The following is a 21,334-nucleotide window of genomic DNA, read 5'->3' on the forward strand; positions in this document are numbered from 1 at the left end:
TGCACACTAATTGTTGAGAATCTGGTGTGTACTTTACACCTACAACACGTTTCCATTCAGAATGGCAGCATGTCCAGCCCCTAATAGCTTCCTTTAGCGAGTGGTTACCGGATAGGTCACAGCAGTCCTCGATTCATTTTGCGGGAAGTGGGCTACAGTAAACATTTAGAGTTGATAATAAATCACTTCGAATTGGCTAAAGCTGCCAACAGTGGGAAATCTTAAGTGAGTCCACCCTTCAACCATAAGAAAATGAGAGTGAGAAAAAAGAAAGTAAGGAAGGCAAAGAATCGGGGAGGAGGGAGTGATGAAGGAAGGGAACAGCACTAAGAGATGGACGGTCAGAGTAGGTCTTCAAGTTTTGAGTGAGCTACCACAATCTCCAAAACTGAAGGAAGCCTCGAGCTTCACAGCCGGCCCTTCAGACCTCAGCCTCTCTTCCCTCCTTCTGTTCTAAAGCTTGCTCTTGGCGGAGAGGGACCTGGCTCCGTCTGCGCTGCCACAACGCTGACTCTCCCCCTAAAACGTGGATCCGGGTCTTCGGGGACCTCGGCTTACCCACCAGCAGCTAAAGCCCTCGGCTTGGTCGGAAGACAGGGCTCTGAGGCTCCAAACAAAGTGTAACCAAGGCAACAGCCAATCCCAAGGATGATCGTCCAGCTTTTCTTACTGGTGCCCCAGTAGGACAAATTATACCCTATCGCAATTGGAACTAACGCTGTGTCTCAGGAACTTGGTAAGGAACTTAGATGCCTTGTTTTAATCTTTTAAAATAATTTTGGAAAGTAGTTAATAAAAAAATGACATTTTGTTACAATTACCCAAGTAGAGGTAGTCTGACCTTTAAATTGTTTCTGATCTGTGTTTCTTACTTGCATCTAGTGAGTGTTAAATTGCTTATCTATAAATTGTTCATTACACAAAATCTTAATCCTAAACAGTGATTTGTGGGGTCTGGAAATATGAAGGAGAATCCAATAAATTGATTGCTTTCAATGACGACAGTTTCTTTTTAAAAAGAAAGAAACCAATTATCTCTCAATGCCTATCAAAAACCTCTAAACCAATGGGTGAGTGGGATAAAAAATTAGAAAAATTATTTTCTGGAATATGTTTTATTGTAAAATATTGATGGTGACACCCACTGTTTTAATATGAAATTTGAAGTTTAAGTACATATTATGCCATTCAACTTTCACTTAAAATTGATCAATTTTTTCATTGTGTGGACCAAATATATATTGTACAAATGTGAAATTTCATTTTAGTTACAAACATTCCTGATTTTAATTTTTTAATGTTTGCAAACAAATAATTAAGTTCCAAGGGGAAGTGGCTATAACTGTAAAAGATATCTGATATACACTAAGCTAAAGGCAAACATTCCATTGAGCCTTTGAAAGAAAATAAACTCTATTGCCTGGTAACAGTAAACTTGTATTGCATTAACATAAGAATTAATAATATGGAATGAGAAATCAGCAGACTTTAGATATTAAAAAATTCATTAGTGCCTCATTCAAGTAAGATAATGATTTTCAAAAATAAACTACACCTAGTTTTATGTCTAATTAAATTTAGACTATTTTCATTATCAAAGTACATGCTAAAGTGCCCTTTTATTTTAGCTTGGTTTTGTTGTTGGTTTATAGACTATTTAAATTCTTTATTTAAAATGTTCAGGCTACCATACTATGTTGAAATTCATGTCTGAAAATTTTAAGTTTAAGTTTATTTGTAATTTTCCTGAAAAGATATAGAATTCATTAGTAATCAACTAAATTCTAATACTAATTACAAAAAGCTAATTTAGTAATCAACTAATTTGAAGATGATGTTTAGATTGTGTCCTTTCTTAAGGCTTACCTTGTGCCCTGCCTGCGTACCTCAGTGGATTGATCATGGGCTATGAACCAAAGGGTCACTGGTTTGATTCCCAGTCAGGGCACATTTCTAGGTTGCAGGCAATGCCCCCAGTAGCAGGCACACAAGAGGCAATCACACATTGATATTTCTCTCCCTCTCTTTCTCCTTCCCTTCCCCTCTCTCTAAAAATAAATAAATAAAATCTTTTTTTAAAAAAGCTTTCCTTGACAAATTGAGGACAAAAAATAAAAATATTAAAAGGTCTTCTGAAGATTAATTAATCCATGGTGAGCATTACTACATCTCGTATTCTTATGTTATTTTTACCCTGAAAATAACTGATAATTATATCAATTACCAATTATATAACTTACCAATCACTACTTAAAGAACAAAATACAATTAAATAGTTATAGATTATAAATCAATTTATTTGAAATTATTATTTAATGATGCAGCATTTAGTAGAAATTCTCATAGTTGCTGGACAACCTTAGAACTTCTATACTAAAATGTGGTATAATGAGATTAACCAGGCACTGGGTTTAAAAAGATAATCTCATTTAATTTTCATAACATTCCTCTGAGGTATGTGCTATTTATAATGGTCATTTGCAGAAGATGACTTATGAGGGGGGAACCCCAGAAAACCAGAATTATCTTCTGAAGGGCAGGCCCATTGTAGTACAGGCTTCCTTTGCCAGATGAGTGTTCTAGGAACTCTTCTATATCAGTGTAGCAACTGGTATTGTTGTAAGAGTCTGCATTCAGCTTAGTGACTCTTTCAGTGCTTTTGCCCATTTCATAATGGGTGATTTACAAGCACACCTGCCCAACCAGGGTGAGTGCTCAGCAGTTTTTGACAAAAAACAGGATGACCCCTGTTCCCCACCCTCCCTATTCACCTGATCTAACCCCAAGCAATGTTTTTGTATTTCCCTGCATGAAAAAAGTCCTCAAAGGGAAACATTTTGCCAATGTGGAAGAAGTGAAACAAAAACCAGCAAAAGCACTAAAGTCATTAAAATCAATGAGTTCAAAAACTGTTTTGAGCAGTGGAAGAAAATGTCTTGATAGGTATATTGCATCAAATGGAGAGTACTTTGAAAGTGACTGAGAGTACTTATCGGTTCCCCTGGTATATGGTTTATGTCTCTGAGTTTGAATCTCAGTACTGCCACATATTAACTGGGTGATCGATTTTAAGCAAGCTATTTTAACTTTCTGAGTGTCTTTCCTCATTGGTAATTCTGGGAGTAATAGCATACTAGTGCTGAATTTGCAAAAATTTTGAAAGTCAAAAGAATCAATATAAATAGCATATTTTAGGTTATGGGATAGTGCCCATCATTTACATATTTAAGGTCTACAAACCTGGGTTCAAGTTTCATCTTGGCCTCTTTCTAACACCTCAGTGCTAGCAATTCTCCTTCCTATTATATCCTTCATATCCTGGAATTGTTTCAAAATCATCTTGCAGTTTAGATCACATCCATTTCTTATGAACTAGTGTGTTAGCTTTGCAAATTGTCCCTGGCTTAGGTTTCTTTCCTAATTTGACTTCAGCACGGATGATAGAATTATGGTTCCCCATTATCTTCAGAAAATAAAGGCTGGGTGGCACTCGGCTGTTTTCGTGGTGGCTGGCTTTGCAGGGGCTGCTCACTCGCAGCCCAAGACGCTACTTTTTTTTCCAGGTTCGGAGCTGTTCAGGATGCTTTATGTGCCCGATGACTGATCTCTTGGCACCTGATGTGTTTCTGTATATGGATTATCTGTGCTTTCGAGCACCATGCTTCATGGGACTGCCACCCGCACAACCCAAGTATGACTAGTTGTGTGTAGGGCTCATGGGCTCTGACAAGGCCAGTCTGCTGTCCAAGTTCTGTAGCAAGAGTCTGGAGTACCTACCTGCGTCAACCCCAGGCTTTTGTATAAAAGCAGTGCCGTTCCAGAACCCCATCCTGAATGTCAAAGAACTTGGAGGGGTTGATCGTATCCGGAAATACTGGAGTCTCTGCTATCAAGGTTCTCATGGGGTGACCTTCGTGTGAGCGTGTCGTCAGGTGATTTAGAAACGGCCTGAAAGGAGCTGCACTACTCTGCAGCACCAGCTGTAGTGCACTCCTCCCTTCCTAATCCTGGCCAAGCATCAGCGCAAGCCGTCTGCCCGCTCCGTGCAAGAGGTCAAAAAATATTTTAGACTAGAACTCCTGGCACTTGGAAAACACTGGATACTGCAGCCCTGCTCTGGACAACGTCGAAGCGATGAAAGATAGCTTCTGTCAGCTGATGAATTTGTTAGAAGAAAAAGACCATGTCGCAATAAGAATGTGAAACCCGGCAAAGAAAATGGGTCCCCAGAGGCCTTGAACCTATCATATTAGTTTCTCATTTTAATGTTATCTTGGTATCAAGACACTATTATAATGGCTTCAGCATCTGTTTTCCTCTAGTTATCTCAAACTCTTATCTCTCTGTTAGAGTGAATATTCTGTACATTGGTTGAATTATCATAGGTATTAAGTACACACTACTGAGAGAGAATTTATTCTCTGTTTACTACTAATTCTCTTCACCGCATGTCTCTTCCTTCTGTTGTCTAAGTGACTCTTCTGTCCCCTGCACTGGGAACTTGGGGTCACAGAAATCCAATTTCCTGGTGAAGGACTCTGGGAGACTCAGAACTCTGACCCATCTTCCCTGAGTTTAGGATGGGGTGTTGTGTGACTGGGGTCCCAGGATATGTGCACCATTTCCAAGATCTCTTGGGGGTTTTATTTTACCTTATTGTATTTTTTCTTTTCCTTTTTCTTTTCTTTTCTTTCTTTCTTTCTTTTTTTTTTTTTTTGTATACTGCCCTTACAGATTATGGGAGAAAAATGAGCACCAAAAACTTCAATTAATTTCCTTATCAGAGAGGAATATCCCACCAGGCCAGAATTAACTTTGAAGAACTTAAGGACAAGCTGCCTCACGTTCCCTTCATTACATCTGAAGTCAGGCCCCTCCACACTTTGAGGAGCAAAGACATTACTTGAACTGTTGGGAAGAGTTAGAGGAAAGCTAGGCAGGATGCTTCATCACTGATGACGATTTCATCCAGGCCACCAATATTTTTTCAATGGACAGGTTATCCTTCATAAAGTCATGGGCATCTTTTTCTAAAACTATTGTGTCTGATTAAAATAGAAAAAATATTTTTTTAAATGATAGATAAAAGTTTTAAAAGCCTAATGAAGTCTAGTTGCCACCAGCTGAGGTTTAGAGGGCATGGATTTGATCAAGACAGAGTCATCTGTATTTTAGTCATGAAGTGGTAACGTAGCTGATGGAGCCTATTGGTGTCTCCATTATCTAGCACTGAAAGGTTTGTCTGGATTTCTCTTACAGACCTCTATTTTTAGGGGTTTCTAAATGCTCAGGTTGCAGCAAGTAAATAAATAATAATTTTAGGGCACAGATTCAATCTCGGAGACAAATTTTTTCATTTAATTTAAATGATAAGATTACATAGAGATAAATGTAATTTTAAAGTCCAATTGTAAGTCCAATTTTACTGGACTTTGGCTCCTTCGACCTTTTCAAAAACAGGAATAATCTATGGATATTGAGGTGGATGGTCGAAATACCCTTTGGAGCATTTTGTAGATTTTTGACCACTTAAAATACTGAATGACCTGATAAGAGAAAACTGCTTTTTTTACCTGAGCAATGAAAACATCTTTTCTACTTTCAGGTGGCCTGGCTGATTCCCAAATCCACAGCCTCACACTAAAGTTATAGCATGATAAAATACCTGGTCATTCTCTGGGAGATATACCATTTATCACTTTTGTGGCTTCATTTTGTAGGTGGATTTTAATGAAGTTGTTACCCTTGAAATATTAAACCCTTATTTAAGCTTTTTTTTTTAATTGAATGGATCAAAAACATTCCTATGCGCTTTTGTCTACAGCCTCCATGACTATTTTTACACTGTGTAATCTGTGAGCAGCACGAGACTTTTATTCCAATGACCAGTTACACAATTTCTGCTTTTATTTTGCCTGGCTGTGCTCATCTCTAGGACAAATAAATGATCATCAGGCAAAAAAATAAAAAAAAAAAGTAGAGGCAGATTCTTCATGAAGCACACATGATCCTTCACAGTCCTTACTTCTTAGCCTTGTCTTTCATCTCTTGCCACTCTTACCCATGCCCCCATGCACCTCACTATATAGCTTATGAACACAGTGTTCCATTTGTCCTGAAAACCCCCTGCCTCTACCCCATTTTTATCAAACTGTCTTAACTATTTTACGAGGATCATCTCAAATTCATCTCTTCTTTGAAATGTCCCAGTTCCCTTTATTCCTTGTCCCCCACTCACAACATAGGACTCACAGTTGGCCACAGGTTTTAGTATTTATTTATTTTTGTGTTCCCATCTCCTGGCACTTAGAAGGAACATAAAAACAATAATAAAAGTAATTAGAGTATTATTTAATTAGTAGATAATGACACTATTGTGTCATTGCTAGATTAACTGTTGTAAATGATCCTTCCCTATGGCATTCATGCTATTAAAATATACCTTTGCTGTTGGAGCATAAATTATCTTATCAGGAAATGAACAAGAGAAATAAATACCACACCAGTACTTTGATTAAGTTAAGGACAAATTATATGTCTATAGCAAAAGATAATACACATGTTCCATATCACAAATATTTGAATAAGAACTGTACTGACTTGTAAGAGAAGAAAAATGTAAAAATAAATGACATTTGTAGACATAATTATTTAAAGTAGTTACTATGGTGAGTGTGTATAGTAAAAATTGTGCTTATCTTTTCAGAATCATCAGTTTCTGGGGAAGAAAAGAATGTTGAGGAAAAGCAAACCATTAATTTTAAAATACTTTCTTAATCTTATTAATGGAGCTTTCTTGGTAAGACTCTTCAAAATTATCTAGAAAATGTAATGCATTTTTTTTGGCAATTACTAAAAATCACATTGACTCTTTTTTGCAGGTTCTTGGACTTTTACTCATGGGATTTGGTGCATGGCTTTTATTAGACAGAAATAATTTCTTCACTGCTCTAGGTATCTTATTTTCCTTTTTCACTCTGAATGAAACAAGGCGTTTCATTTTAAACAATTGCATGAATGATTTATTCAGCAGGTGGCAGTATTTTCTCTAAAATTCAGTTTTTCCTTTGAAGGTGTGTCGGTTGGTTTTAGAAATATCTTATTAAATGACAGGATTTAAATCTAAGACCATAAAGAAGATGGAAAATTTGGGAAGAGAAAGCTAGAAACTTTGGACAAGAGGGATGAGAGAAATGGAAGATTTTGAGTATTCTGCTAACTCTGAACCTTTACAGATCTGTAGACTTCAAAAGATAATGGAGATCAATATAGACTCACTGCCCAAGTTAAATAATCTCTTTTGAAATTTGGTTACCAGCAAATGCTCTTTCTGTCTGGCTTAGGCCTGGCGAAGTGGCTCCCACAAAGAGGAGTGGTGAGAAGAAATAAAATATATTCCCTATACAAAAAACTTAAGTGTCCATCAATGAATAAATATATAAAGAAGATATGATATATATACATATATAAACAATATTTCTACATATAGCCATGAGAAAGAAGGAAACCCTGCCATTTGTGACACCATCGATGCACCTTAAAAATATTATGCTAAGTGATATAAGACAGAGAAGAATAAATACTCTATGATATCACTTATATTTGGAATCTGAAAAAAGAAACTAACTTTGTAAAAACAAAGAACGGTGGTTTTCAGGTGCTAAATGGGGGAGAATTGGAGGTATTTTGTTTAAGGTACATACTTATAATTAAATAAGTAAGTTCTGGCAATTTTATGCACAACATAGTAATTATAGTCAACAACCCTGTATTATAAACTTCAAAGTTACTAAGAGACTAAATCTTAAGTATTCTCAACACAAAAAGAAATGATAAATATGTGACAGGCTAAAGGCGTTAGCTAATGCTGCTACAGAAATCATGTTGTAATATATAAATGTAGCAAGCCAACACAGTTTACACTTTACACTTACGCAATGTTTTATGCCAGCTTTATTCAATACATGTATTTCTCATAGAATTTTGAATTGGCTACCTTATTGAACAGTGCAAATATAGAACTGTCCCTTTATTTCGGTAAGCTCTACTGAACAGCACTGTTAAACATTAAATATATAACAAAAGCATGTTCTATAGAGCCAACCTATTTCTTAGTGGATAGCAAGTAAGAAAAATACATCTATAGGAAAAATAAAGCTAAATGAAAAGGTTTAATATGTAATACAGTGCTACAAAGTATTGAATAATTTAGCTAAACTTCAGCTATTTCTAAGTGCTTAGTATCTTTGTTCTTTTCACTTTGTACACTTTGCTTATGGAGAAGTACTCATGATTTTGAGTACTTTAGGGGTTGTTCAGAGTAAATGGGCATGTGGACCTTTCTATCTCTCTGTTCCTTCCCCCTGATAAAGACAGTAGTAACTTCCACTTATGTGGTATTGGTTGTACCAGACACTGGGCTGAGCACCTTTTGTACAATATCTCATTTAATAATGCGGTATTTGTGTGCAGCAAGTCATTTTCTTTATCTTTTACCTCTTGATTTTGGATGTGACAGATAATTTCATCAACCCTCATGTTCTTATTTATGGAAACCCCCTGCAAAGGTAGTCAGAAACTTATCCTTGAAGATTTTTTTCGAACAAAATGGATATTTAATATAACAAACCAGAGTGAGATTTCTGAGTCATTCAGGAACCCAGGTTCTTTCTATATTATTTCTCTGCTGTTTCCTAAAGTTGTCCTTGATTGCCAGGTGGACACTGGCTCAACACTAAGTTTACTTTCTAGGCTGTGAGATGTGGAAAAGAGTAGAAGGCAAGTGATTTTCTCTTTCAAAGGGGGTGGGCTAAAGTTGCACACATTATCCATGTACTAACACTTAGTGAAGTTTCATTTAAGGTTTTAAAATGTGGACTGAAAATAACCAGTTGGGGGCAAGAAGTGTTGGGCCCTCCCCTCTTTTTTATTCCACCTTTCAGTTAATTTACCTCTCTTTAAAGTATTCTGCCTTGACCTCTCCATTTGGAATAACATCATACCACCTAAAGTCCCCATCTGTCCCTTGCCACTGTAATATCCCCCAATAGACTTGAGCCCTGATCTCCTTTCTCAGCCATCTTCCAAATGCCACTGATGTAATTAATTTAAAAGGCAAATTTAACCATGTAACATTAAAAACCTTTCTCTGGCTCCCCCTTGCTATTACTTATTCAAATGACAAATACATGTGTAGAGCATCTTCTACATGTTGGGCACTATCCCATGAGCTGAGACTACAGTAATATACAAGAAAGATAAAAGTCTTGTCCTCATGAAGTTTAACTCCAGTGAGGATGACTAAAAACATCACACAAAGTGCCCATAATATGGCTCCTGCAAACATTTCCAGTCTACTAGCCTCAAACTGCAAGCACCAGCAAAGCAGAGCTTCCTACACGCAATGCGCTGTTCTGAGTCTCCAGATGCTTCTACTCCCCAACCATAGATTTTTCTAATTATCGTTTAAAGCCTAAGTTCAGGTGTTACCTTCTCAGGATAGTAATTTTGACTATCTACCAGTAATGTCCAACCTTTTGGCCTCTCTGGGCCACACTAGAAGAAGAGGGGTTGTCTTGGGCTACACATTAAATACACAAACACTAATGAAAACAGAAAAGGTCTTGTAATGTTTTAAGTAAACTTACGATTTTGTGTTGGGCTGCAATCATAGCCATCCTGGACTGTGGGTTGAATATCCCTTCACACTCCAAAATCCTCCCCCTACTGAACTAGCTTTTCTTGTATCCAAGTATGTGCTAGTAAATGTTTAACTGGTTTTGGGATGGAGAGTGTCAGTTTATTGTATTTGTTGATTTCTATAATTTAACTACCCTTACAGTGGTCAATTTTAAGGTGTCCATGTGAATTGAGTTGGTTTTTATCCTTTGCAAAAAATTAACAATTGCCTTTTACGAGCCAGAGCAGGCTGGCGTCCTCACACCACTGCCTCTCCCATAGAACACAGGGCATATTTAATGTACTTATTCTTGCTTTTAAACTAACATTTGCTGAGTACTAGTGTCCTACAGTCTGTGCCACAGCATTAAACATGTAACAGTTACTCTGTTGAACGTATATAATCCTCCAGCACAGACAGCTCAACCTAGATGTGGAGAGAACGACATACAGCTTTGATAGGGCCATATTAGCAATAAACTCAGGGTAACTTAACCTGTACGTTTTAGTCACTTAAGGACTTTTTGAGGAATGTATAAATACATAACTGATTGGATGTACATAAGTTCTAGAATCATTCACCTTAGGAAAAAAATTGTCCTCTTTTATAGAAGACAATGAAGATAAGGTAAAGATAAAGAGATCTTCTGAAACTGAAGAAATTCTCCATCACATCATTAAAGAAATGTTTCTTCAAGTGAGAGGGTCTAGAATAAAGTTTAAAAAGAGAAAATTCTAGTGGTTTGGCAACAGCGTTTTAGGAAAAACTTAGATTGCTGCATTTATTACTATATAGAAAACAAATATTATTTAATAATAAGTTATTTTATAATTTTTACAGATAAAAATAATCACTTGATAGTATACATTTTTGGAATTTTGGTTGGAACTGGATCAGCTATTGTTTTTCTTTGTCTCTTGGGTTATTTGGGAATTCACAATGAAATCAGATGGCTCCTAATTCTGGTATGTATTTCACTTCAATAGCTTGAATGTGTATCTTCGATTTTGAGTGTCCAAGTCACATAAATGAGTTGCATGATTAATGTTATCATAACATAGCTGCACAGTGTGCTCTTGGGCATAAGACAAATGAAGTGTCCCCTTCCAAGAAAGTGTTCTAGGTAGAATTTTCTTTTTTTCTTTTTTTTATTGTTGTTCAAGTACAGTGGTCTCCATTTGTACTACACTACCCCCTACCCCACCATCCCCACCTCCCACCCTCAATCCTACCCCCTTTGGTTTTGTCCACGTGTCCTTTACACACATTCCTGACAGCCCTTCCCCCTTCTAGGTAGAGTTTTCTCAGGGAGAGTTCCATGGATCAAATCTGTACCTCAGCACTTACACAATTAGATACTAATTTTTAGCACAACATCAATAGGAATCTATCTTCTAAGGTGAGCTACAATTAACCAAACTTAAGAATATGAAGACTAATATCAGAATAAAATATATTAAAGTCAATGAGCGTGATAGCTCAGCAAGCAAAAGGAAACATGTCCTGTAGTCAGTGCATCTTCTCCTTGTGCACATGCCCTGTAGGGAACTAATTTACAACTGAATCCTCAATTTATTACTTAACAAAGACAAATGCAACTGCTGACTGTGGCGTCTGGCTAGTATTCTCTCTCTCCCAAGGCACGTTATGTAAAAAGATAAATTATGATCAGAAATATAGACGTAACATGAGCCACTTACCACACATGTGGTAGGTATGGACCACAATTTACACACTTAGATGGAACATAGTTTTTAACATTTCTTTTACATATAATTAATTTTAACTTACAAGCATTCTCCTGTCAAGAAGATAGGAAATTTAACTGCAGTCACTGTGTCTTGCCAGGAGGAATGCAGAGATGCTTATCTTTTATGTAGCACTGACAATCTGGGTAGTCACTCTGGACACTGATTTTTAGTCTATACTGGTCAAGGAATTTAATTAAATTTCCCTCTGTGTCAGCTTTAGATCTTAATGAAGACGGTATAAACAACAACTCCATTAGACCACAGAATCTGTGCGAGTTCTTCGGAAGTACTGTCACTTCTTCCTATCTTATACTTATCCAAATGTTCACTGATATTTTTTCTTTGCTTTTTTGTTTTAATAACTCACTCATGTATATGAGAACAGGAAACTTTAGCAATACCTATGTATATGTTAAGACTGAATATTTCATCTGAGGTACACTTTCCTACCACTGCCGCATCTAACAAATACATCAGAAGCAAAGTTGTCGTCTCCACCTTTCTTTTGTTGCAGTATGCAGTCCTGTTACTGTGGGCCTGTGGTGTTCAGGTTGCACTTTCAGCACTCGCCTTCACAAAGAAAGAGGAGGTATGGAAAGATCATTCTTTTATTTGACATCTAAGGAAAATTTGATACCTTAGATTATTGAGACCAAGGAGCCTATATAGGTAAAGCTAAAAGCTAAAGGTAAATGTCTTTAGGGGGGGAAAAGGAGTCAAGGAAAGTACCAGTATTCTATACAGGAAGGGGCCATGTATCAGATGGAAGACTGGGTTTAGGAACTTGCCTTTTACTCTGTTTGTAGAAGACTAAGAATATTGCAAATAATAAGGAATGTGGCGGAAGAGGAGAAGATGATGAGTGTGGGAAGTACAAAATTGGCTCCAGGCCACCCTGGCTACCACTGCTGACCCCGCCACTTTACTGTGTTCTGCTCTTATAAAGAAATATCTTTCAACTTGCACTAATTTGAAATTTAGCAATTTTATTAAGATCAACAGAATAATTCATGTGTTTTGCATAAGTATGATTATGAGTGATATAGTTTAATTAATTAGGTAAGTTCAAAATAGCACATAATAAATTGCCTGAAAAAACTTCTCATAACAAAACCTACCTATTACAGTCTATAACCATAAACTTTTAATCTTTTAAGAAACCTCCGTGTTTCCGTACTGTCCAGGTCTGTCTTGGTATCATGGGAGATCATCCTGTTGTGAAAAGAGCCGGGATTCCACCCCATTCACTCCAGAGATAACACCTGTGTTTACATTGATTTGTCTTCTAATCTACAAAGTTGATTAAGCTCTTCTGAGCCTGTAAAGCACTTATGTCATTTACAGTGCTTAACTCAGTGTTGGAGATGTACTAGGACTTCAAATTGAATATGTGTGAGGGAATTTTATTTATATTGTGTCCACACAGATTATTTATGAAACTCATTGGACTCTTACGTACTAAGGGGTGATCCGTAAGCCCTTTGGATCTCCCAAATAATGCTTACCTAAGAGGGTAAATGAAGACTGAGTCTGCCCTCTCCCTACAAAAATATAAAATGGAAAAATATCATTTTCTATTCTAAATATAAATTAACTTAAAAAATAAATTAGATAATGTATAGCTCTAAATAATACCTTATATTATTCTAATCTTTTGTATATGAAAGCATAGATACATAAGTAACCCATAAAGGTTTAAATTGTACAGATGTTTTAATTATTATAGTATCCTCATGAGTTATTTAGTCTTCATTATTCAAAGACTGCATAAAACAATGAAAAATCATCAGACTGGAATTTAAATAAAGCATATTTAGAAGTCTCAGCTCCTCTTCCTTATTCATGTAAACAAAGCAAATAAATTCACTGAGTTTTGTCTCCTTATTTGTAACATTGGAATAGTATCTGTTCTTTCCAACTTTTGACATTCTTGAGGACCAAATTAGGAATTAGTTATAAAAGTCATATGAACTTTTAAATGCTAAACTAGTACCAAGTGCATCAACATTCACTGAGACTTTGAAAAATGCTTTAAGGAATGAAAAAGGCATTTAGATATAAGCAGAAATCAACAAACTGACTTTAAATACTCTTTTATGAGAAGACAGAAAGTTTCCATCAAAATTTCACTTTTAATACAATTTTCAACAGGTTCACCAAGTATGGCATGATGAAATTGATTTAATCATTTATCAGTATGGGTCTAAAGATATGCCTGAAGACATACCTAAGTGGACTGCTCTGAACACTTTACAGAAAACAGTAAGACAAATAAACACAAAACTAAAAATTACCCACTGTAGGGTAGGGGGCAATATAGGGAAGTGTAGGGGATAGGGAAAGAGGAGTGAGACATTCTTATATTTCTTCCAAACAAATTGGATATAATTGCATTGCCCACATTTACAGATCTTAGGTTTATCTCCCTTTTGTAACTTATAGCTCATTTTCTGAATTAATTGATGTGCATTTTAACCTGGTTTCCCTATAAAAGTGTTAGTGATCTTCTGCCAAGGAAAGTCATCTGTCCTCATGCACCACGGGAAGCAAGTCTGAGCACAGTCCCTGCTGGCTGCAAGCAGAGTGGCAGATGGTTCCAGTTTGAGCCTGAATATCAGGATTGCCACACAGTAGCCTTGTGACCCTGAATAAGTAATTTTCTTAACTTCACTTTTCATGTTATTCAAATGGGCAGAATAACCCCTACCTCTGGTTGGCAGGAATAAATGAAGTAATGTAGAGAATATTTAGAAAGTCTTGAACCTGGAACATAGTAAGCAATTAATACTTATTAGTTAATGTTGCTAAGGTTATTATTCAACAGTTCAGATCCTTCTGGGCAAGGAAGGAAATTGGTATGGTCAGCCAAATAATTTACAGGAATAGACCAGCACCTGGAATACTGTGCTTGATAGAGAAAATAGCAAACATTTACATAGCATCAGGCCCTTTTGTAAGTGCTTTGAATATATTAACTCATTTAATTCTCCCAACAAATGAGGTCACACTTTCATTCTCATTTTATAGACGAAGGACAGAAAAATTCAGTGCCTGAGCTGGTGTCACCCAGCTAATAAGTGGCAGAGCCAAGGTTCAATCCCAGACAATCTAGCACTAGATTTTGTATTCTTAACTGTTACACTAGATGCTGCACATAGAAATAGTTAATTATTTTTAGCACATCTACTAACCAAATTCATTTTAGAAGAATTGAAATGTATTATAAATGTTTTCTCTAAGGTATGGGACTTGACATGTACTGCCTTTGCAGATTGCATTAGAACTGATAAAGTATCAAACCTTTTTCTTTTGGTCATACACTGATAAACAGGCAAATAGTTCTATGTATGCCATTACTATAATTAATGAGAATCCAGCTTACAGCACCTATCCATGAATATAATTGATATAGCATATGTAGGTTTGATTGGTTGAAGTTTTAATATCCAAACTCTAAAGCTCTACGTTAGTCATTCACCATTTCCAAATTATGCCAAGATTGCTGGTACATATTATAATTTTCAATAACGAGTTTAGAAAAATAAACTTGTTAAATATTCATGCCAACATTCTCTTATTTTCTAGGTATCAAATCTATAAGTAGATTCTTTTACATTCTCCCAACTCAACTTGATAGGATGGGAAATGAGATATTATTTAGATGTTTTATCATCTCCATGATTATTTTCCTTGTTATCTTTTTTGGTTCTTTGTTGCAGCTTTTCACACAAATACAAAACTGAAAGTTAACATCTCACATCAATCCTAAAGAAAGTAGATATAACCCTGAATTTCTTTATGTATATTAAACATATATAGCAGCATATTGGGGATAAATATAAAGATAAATGCTATAGTTAGGAGGAAGATATGGCTAAAGTAATTCTCTCTTCTATGTTCTGGCCTGAAGCATGGTTTGTAGCTTTAGTAAATCAAACATATCTTTCATCTTGGATTCCTATTAATAAATTCAGATATAACAATTTCAGCCAAACATAGCCCATCTATGTAGGTACAGACCTTTACCTTTGGTTTAACATCAACAGTAGCAGCAAAAAGTAATAGATTAAACAAAAAAAGTACTTGTTTCATTCACTACATTTTAAGGGAGAATAAATTAATAAATTCATCATAAAACACTAACATATATGGGAATTATATAGTTAACTGCATTTTGAATAATTTATTCTATAATTCATAGAATGTTTTTCATAGTTACAGTGTTGTGGCCAACACAATTACACAGACTGGATAAAGAATAAGAATAAAGAAAATTCAGGACAGATACCATGCTCTTGCACGAATTCCACATTAAGAAATTGGTTTTGTGATGAGCCATTGAACACAACTTACCTAGAGGTAAAAATAAGTCAAATCTATTGTAAGATTTCACAGTGCCTTATATTTGCAAGTTGATTTAGAATGGTGAGCAAATTTTTGTAGAAAACCAGTGTTATTTATGGTGATTAAATCATAAGCAACTTCAGTAAATTAAATTCACATTTAGGTGAATGCAGTGTTATCTGAGGTATATAATAGATAAATAAACTTTCTGGGAGTATGTGATCTAAGTGTCCCTAGAACTTGGGATATCATCAACCTTTCTGTGGAACCCTCCTTCCTAAATTCTCACAGAGGCAGGGACACTATTGGGAACTCTCCGGATTAAAGGATTGGTAGGAGAGCTGCCACACCAGTGTTAAAGAGCTGTGAGGATTGGCAAAAATTGAAGGGAGGGCACCTCGGCAATGACAAAAGTGGTATTCAGATAAATGTGGCAGAACAAGATTACAAGTTCACCAAAAGCAACTAGTATTTACAAGGATGCAATATTGACAAACTAAGGATTTCCATCCCAAAAACTTGTAATACTTTGTATAGTTTGTACAATAATCTTAATTCTAATTTTAAGATGTAGCTTTTAATTATATAATTTATTTATAGATACATACAGCTTTTTTTTTTTAAAGAAAAGCTTATCCTATTTGAGTATTAATCATTCTAGGCAGCAGTGAATACCCCACTGAATCACAGTTATTTGCAGAAGATCAAATACCGCTCAAAACAATCTATTTCTGACTGCATTATACTTTAGGACTTCAAAAGTAACAACCAAGGTGTCTTGCTATCATATCAAGCTTTCTGGACTTAACAAGTTCTGTCTCCAGCTAGGCATTAACTTGATTTTTAGATTTTGGTAAATTTCTAATTTTTGTGTCTCTGTTTTTTGTTAATAGAATTTTGTATAAAACCATGTCCATCTCTAAATCAATCTAATTCCTTTAGGGTTGTGAAAATAAAATCAATGCATGGTATCAAGCTAATGTTTTAACATTAATTGGAATTAACTTCGGACTTTCGGTTTCAGAGGTAAGCTTTTGTTCCTGTGTTTAAAAATAAAAAATATTAAGTACAAATGATACAGAATAAACTGCAGAACAACCAGCTGGAGACCTAATCTGAAAAGTTAATAGGATCCAAGACCTTGAGGCTATTACCACCAAGAGAGGTATATGTCCAGCTAGGTGATACCGTAAAATCAACCAAATCAGTAGAGCCTGTTAATAAGTGGCAGGTATCAGATAATTTCACTGCTTTGTGATATGAAAAAAAAATAACTTCCTATCTCACATGGTGAGAGCACCATGTTGGCAAGTTGGCAAACTTCTGAAATCCAGGCAGATGTTTGACATTTGTACCTTTATTTACTCATAGACTCATTCATTCATTCATTCATTCATTCATTAAAATTCAGTAAATTTGAAGAGTAGAGAACATCTACAGTGGTTCAGGTACTGTACTAGATATTAGAGATATAGTGGGAAGCAAAATAGACATGTCTCATGACCTTCAAGGTACCAACTGCAGAGCTGAGATTCAGAAGCAGGACCTCATTTTCTAATCTCAGTGACAATTGATGAGAGCAAGTGAAGGCTATGGATTCAAGAGAACTGTAAGTGGATAGATTATTACAGTGCAGATTATAATATTGGAATGAATATGTAATATATAGTTTGGCCAAAGCAATATACTGAATTTAATTTTTTTCTTTTTCTTTTTCTTTTTTTTTAGAGAGAGGGGAAGGAAGGGAGAAAGAGGCAGAGATAAACATCAATGTGTGGTTGCCCCCTGCATGCCCCCCACTGGGAACCTGGCCTGCAACCCAGGCCTGTGTTCTGACTGGGAATCGAACCAGTGATCCTTTGTTTCACAGTCCAGTGCTCAATCCACTGAGCTACGCCAGCCAGGGCTACTCAATTTAATTTCATATCCATCCACAAAGGCCCTGACCTAAGTTTCCATAAATCATCTTCAATTGGTGACAGTTTAAGTCTCAGAATGATAGTAAACCAAGATATTATTTTTTTGATGTTTATTGGTATTGTTTACACTATTACAGGTGTCCCCATTTTCTCCCCCTTTGCCCCCCCTCCATCCAGCCTTCTCCACCCTTTATGTCAGGCCATCAACACACTGTTGTCTCTGTCTGTGGGTTATGCATATATGTCCCTTGGAAGGTGAAGGAGTTAGCCAAGACATTGTATAAGCATTAATATAGTTATTCTGAAATGCTGTTGTGTTCATGCTGATGAGTTTAAGACAAAGCTGAGGGGGAATGGTATCTGTAATCCATTTTCCTGTCTACCCTTTACACACCACTTATCATGATCTTATGCCAAAAAGAGTTCGTTTTCTAGACTTGATAATATGGTTAGAAAAATGATGAACAAAAGAACACATTAGTAGTTCATCAAGGCAGCTAGCCCAATGACAGCACATCTTACTAAGTTGAACAGTCTCTTCCTTAGTACCCTCTATAAATGAACTTGGTGGCAACTGGGTTACTCTAGAAGACTTAGTCTGCAGACTTCTCATTCACAACCATGTGCACCTTACTCTGAAATTTCTCAGCCTACTTGATCCCTTTCCTTTACAGTATGCATTTTGGTAATTACATAGCAAGTGCTACCTTTACAAATTATTCTTATTGATTACATTTTGAGCTCTTTTTATATCCTTTTCTTCCAGGTTCTGCAAGTCTCATTAACTGTCTCTTTCTTCAGACATATCAAGAATAGAGTACATGCAGAAATGTGATCTTTGGATTTTAATTTATCAAGAAGAAACCAGTTCATTCTCAAAATAACAACATTGTAGCCCTGACTGCTGTGACTCAGTTGGGCATTCTTCTGCAAAGCAAAGATCGCTGGTTGAATTCCTAGTCAGGGCACATGCCTAGGTTATGGGTTTGGTCCTTTGCCTGGGTATGGAGGAGAGGCAACCAAATGATGTTTCTCTTTCACATAGATGATTTTTCCCCTCTCTTTCTTCCTCCCTCCCTTCCCCTTTCTGTAAAAATAAATAAATAACATATTTTTAAAAATAATAACTACATTGTATTTTTTCATTCCATAAAAGTTCTGAATTACATTAATAAAACCTGGGACTTGTTGAAGTCATTGGTTATTTGTAGCATAACATTATTAAAATTATAATACATCACTCCATGAAAGTTTTATTAATTTGTTTTTTCAAAATATCAAAATATTCTGTAGTTCAGAACTTTAACTTATTTTTTTAATTCAGAGGATATCACCACATATATTGAATTCAAAATTGGTGAAGTACCACCATATGTTTTGAGTTTCTCATGTAGAAAAAATACCTATAAGATGTTCATAAAATATTAATTAATTAAGCAATTATAACATGTACCTAACATTTGCAAGTTTTAAGAAAATTAACACTGACTTATAGGTGATTTAAAAGAAAGATTTAAAATCTTCATGACACCTCTATACTGAATTAATCATTGATTTCTTTCTTCCAATAATGCTTACAAGTGAATAATACACACTGTTTTAGAGATTTGGATATACTTTGGTGGCAGTAATAAACAATTAAAATAACAATAATTTTTAACTGTGGCAGAAAAAATGTATTCCAAATGTTACTTATTTCCACACTCTTTACTTGCTCCTCATTTTCTTTTGTTTCCTTAAATTTTGTTCAGTGTATGCCTGCACAGTTCTCTGAAGGATACAAAAATAAACCTAGTTCTATTTTTTTTACAATGATATTGTAAGAACAGAAAAAAAAGTCCTTTGAGAAATTTTTTTTAAAACTACTATACAGATGTGAGGTATTATTATATCATTGTCCTTTTAGCCAAAGCTGTCTTGGTTGTGAGAAAATGAAGAAAGGCTAGAATAACTGTGGGTCCTGCATTGCTCCCACCTCTACAGAAGATTCACTCTCATTTAGTAATTCAATCCTATCTCTTTTCATCTACCTACTCAGTACACTGCAGATCTTAGAGACCTGTAGAGTTTTCTTGAGTCAGCAAAAAAGGAAAATAGAATAACTATTTTCTCAAAAGTGAACTATAAATAAACATGCCTTATGTTCTTTAAGGAAATTTCTCTTGGGATTTAAAGCTCATTTTCCTACTTTCTCTAACATATACCACAAGAACACTGATAGCAAAAACCTCTCTCCTACTTGGTAGTTGAAAATGAACTTACTGGTAATTAAATAAATATTATAGATTGATTACACATATTTGTCTTTGTATCAAGGAAAAAAAAGGGTTCTCTAGATACTACATTGCCTATTTTAAGTTAAGACAGTTAATTCACAAAAAATGCACCACTGACTGAATGTATCACCTTTATGGTTATAAGGACTATTGCTTTGAAGGACGTCGCTTGACACCTTTAGTAAAATAAGGACTTGTTGGGTAAGATAAAATAGAATACATCAAGATTATCTCTAACTTTTTTTTAAATTTTTGAGATGGAAAACCTAGTAAGTTCTGAAAATCAATCTGGATCGAAAGTGAGCCATTCAATTTTAGTTAAAATTTAGGGTAACAACTAATCCTGACTTCCCCTTCAAGCTGTCATATCATGGACAAAAACACATTTAATTTGTTTCAGTCTCCTGGCTTAATTATGTTTTCAAAATTCAGAGCAATTTTGTGAAGTGATAAACTTTCAAATTCTTCTAGATAAGGATATGTGCATTCAGTCAACCAGCACTTATGGAGCACCTGCTCCATGCCAGGGTCATTACTAACTCTTGGGATATGAAGATGAGGAGACACGTGTATAGTTCCTCTACAGGGTTGGCTTCAGGAGCACACAGCCTGCCCTTAGAAGAGCTCCCCCCTTGGTTTAACACTTCGCAATTGCCATCTGGATATTTTAATCATTTTGGAACAAGGGATGTCATATTTACATTTCATACTGGGCTCTGTAAATTCCATTGCTGGCCCTGTCAGTAGTGGTAAACTCAGAATCAATCACACCACCTAATGTGGACAAATCAGTTTTCTATATGTGATCATTTTTATGGACACTCAAGAAAGCATCCCAAAGTTTGTCTTAGAGGATTGGAGAGTACTCCAAAAAGGAGAACCATTCATTCAACAATTATTGAGAGACTGTTATGTGTTGAGCACTATTCCAGGTGCTAGAGAAACAATAGTAAATAAAACAAAAGAAAACTTTTCCTCATGGAGATTGCATCCAAGTCAGGGGAGCCAAACAACAAAGCCAATATATGAGATGGTGGAAAGAGCTACATGGTAAAAATAAGTTAGGAATTAGAATAAAAATGTTGGGGGAATTAAGAGCATTATAGTTTTAAATAGGGTGTGTCAAGAAAGCCCCACAAAGAAAGTGACTTTTGAGCAAATAAACAAAGGTAATGAGAAAAGCATTCTGTGTACAAGAGGACAGCAAGTAGGAAAGAAGAAAGGCCCAGAGACAAAAGTGAACATGGAACATATCTAGCTGCTTTCAAGGAAGGTCAAGTAAGCCGGTGTGGCTAGAGTGAAGTGCAGTTGGGGGAACAGGGAGGCTGGGTGAAAGAAAGGTTCAGAGGGGGAAGAGGTCTGGTA

General features: G+C 35.8%; 1 protein-coding gene and 1 pseudogene across 7 annotated transcripts; both read left to right on the plus strand.

Annotated features, from left to right (window-relative positions):
* The first annotated feature begins 284 nt into the window (after positions 1 to 284).
* TSPAN19 (tetraspanin 19) lies at positions 285 to 21,033 on the plus strand. 7 transcript variants are annotated; one of them, XR_004901497.1, is made up of 10 exons: positions 285 to 736; positions 6,707 to 6,799; positions 6,882 to 6,954; positions 10,520 to 10,644; positions 11,945 to 12,019; positions 13,582 to 13,692; positions 15,646 to 15,789; positions 16,717 to 16,800; positions 17,285 to 17,383; positions 18,460 to 18,686. XR_004901497.1 is itself a non-coding variant. In XM_036018608.1 (9 exons), the coding sequence occupies exons 2-9, from the start codon at positions 6,734 to 6,736 to the stop codon at positions 19,618 to 19,620; spliced, it is 699 nt and encodes a 232-aa protein (XP_035874501.1). In that variant the 5' UTR covers positions 285 to 736; positions 6,707 to 6,733; the 3' UTR covers positions 19,621 to 21,033. The 7 variants fall into 7 exon arrangements, 6 of the variants coding, with proteins under 6 accessions (XP_035874501.1, XP_035874500.1, XP_028389204.1 ...); XM_036018608.1 differs by lacking the exons at positions 17,285 to 17,383; positions 18,460 to 18,686 and adding an exon at positions 19,600 to 21,033; XM_036018607.1 differs by lacking the exon at positions 17,285 to 17,383 and having other exon boundaries at positions 15,652 to 15,789.
* LOC118498994 lies at positions 3,053 to 5,064 on the plus strand (annotated as a pseudogene).
* Positions 21,034 to 21,334: the final 301 nt, after the last annotated feature.

This window comes from Phyllostomus discolor, chromosome 2 (assembly GCF_004126475.2).
Source record: "Phyllostomus discolor isolate MPI-MPIP mPhyDis1 chromosome 2, mPhyDis1.pri.v3, whole genome shotgun sequence".
NCBI classification, from domain to species: domain Eukaryota; kingdom Metazoa; phylum Chordata; class Mammalia; order Chiroptera; family Phyllostomidae; genus Phyllostomus; species Phyllostomus discolor.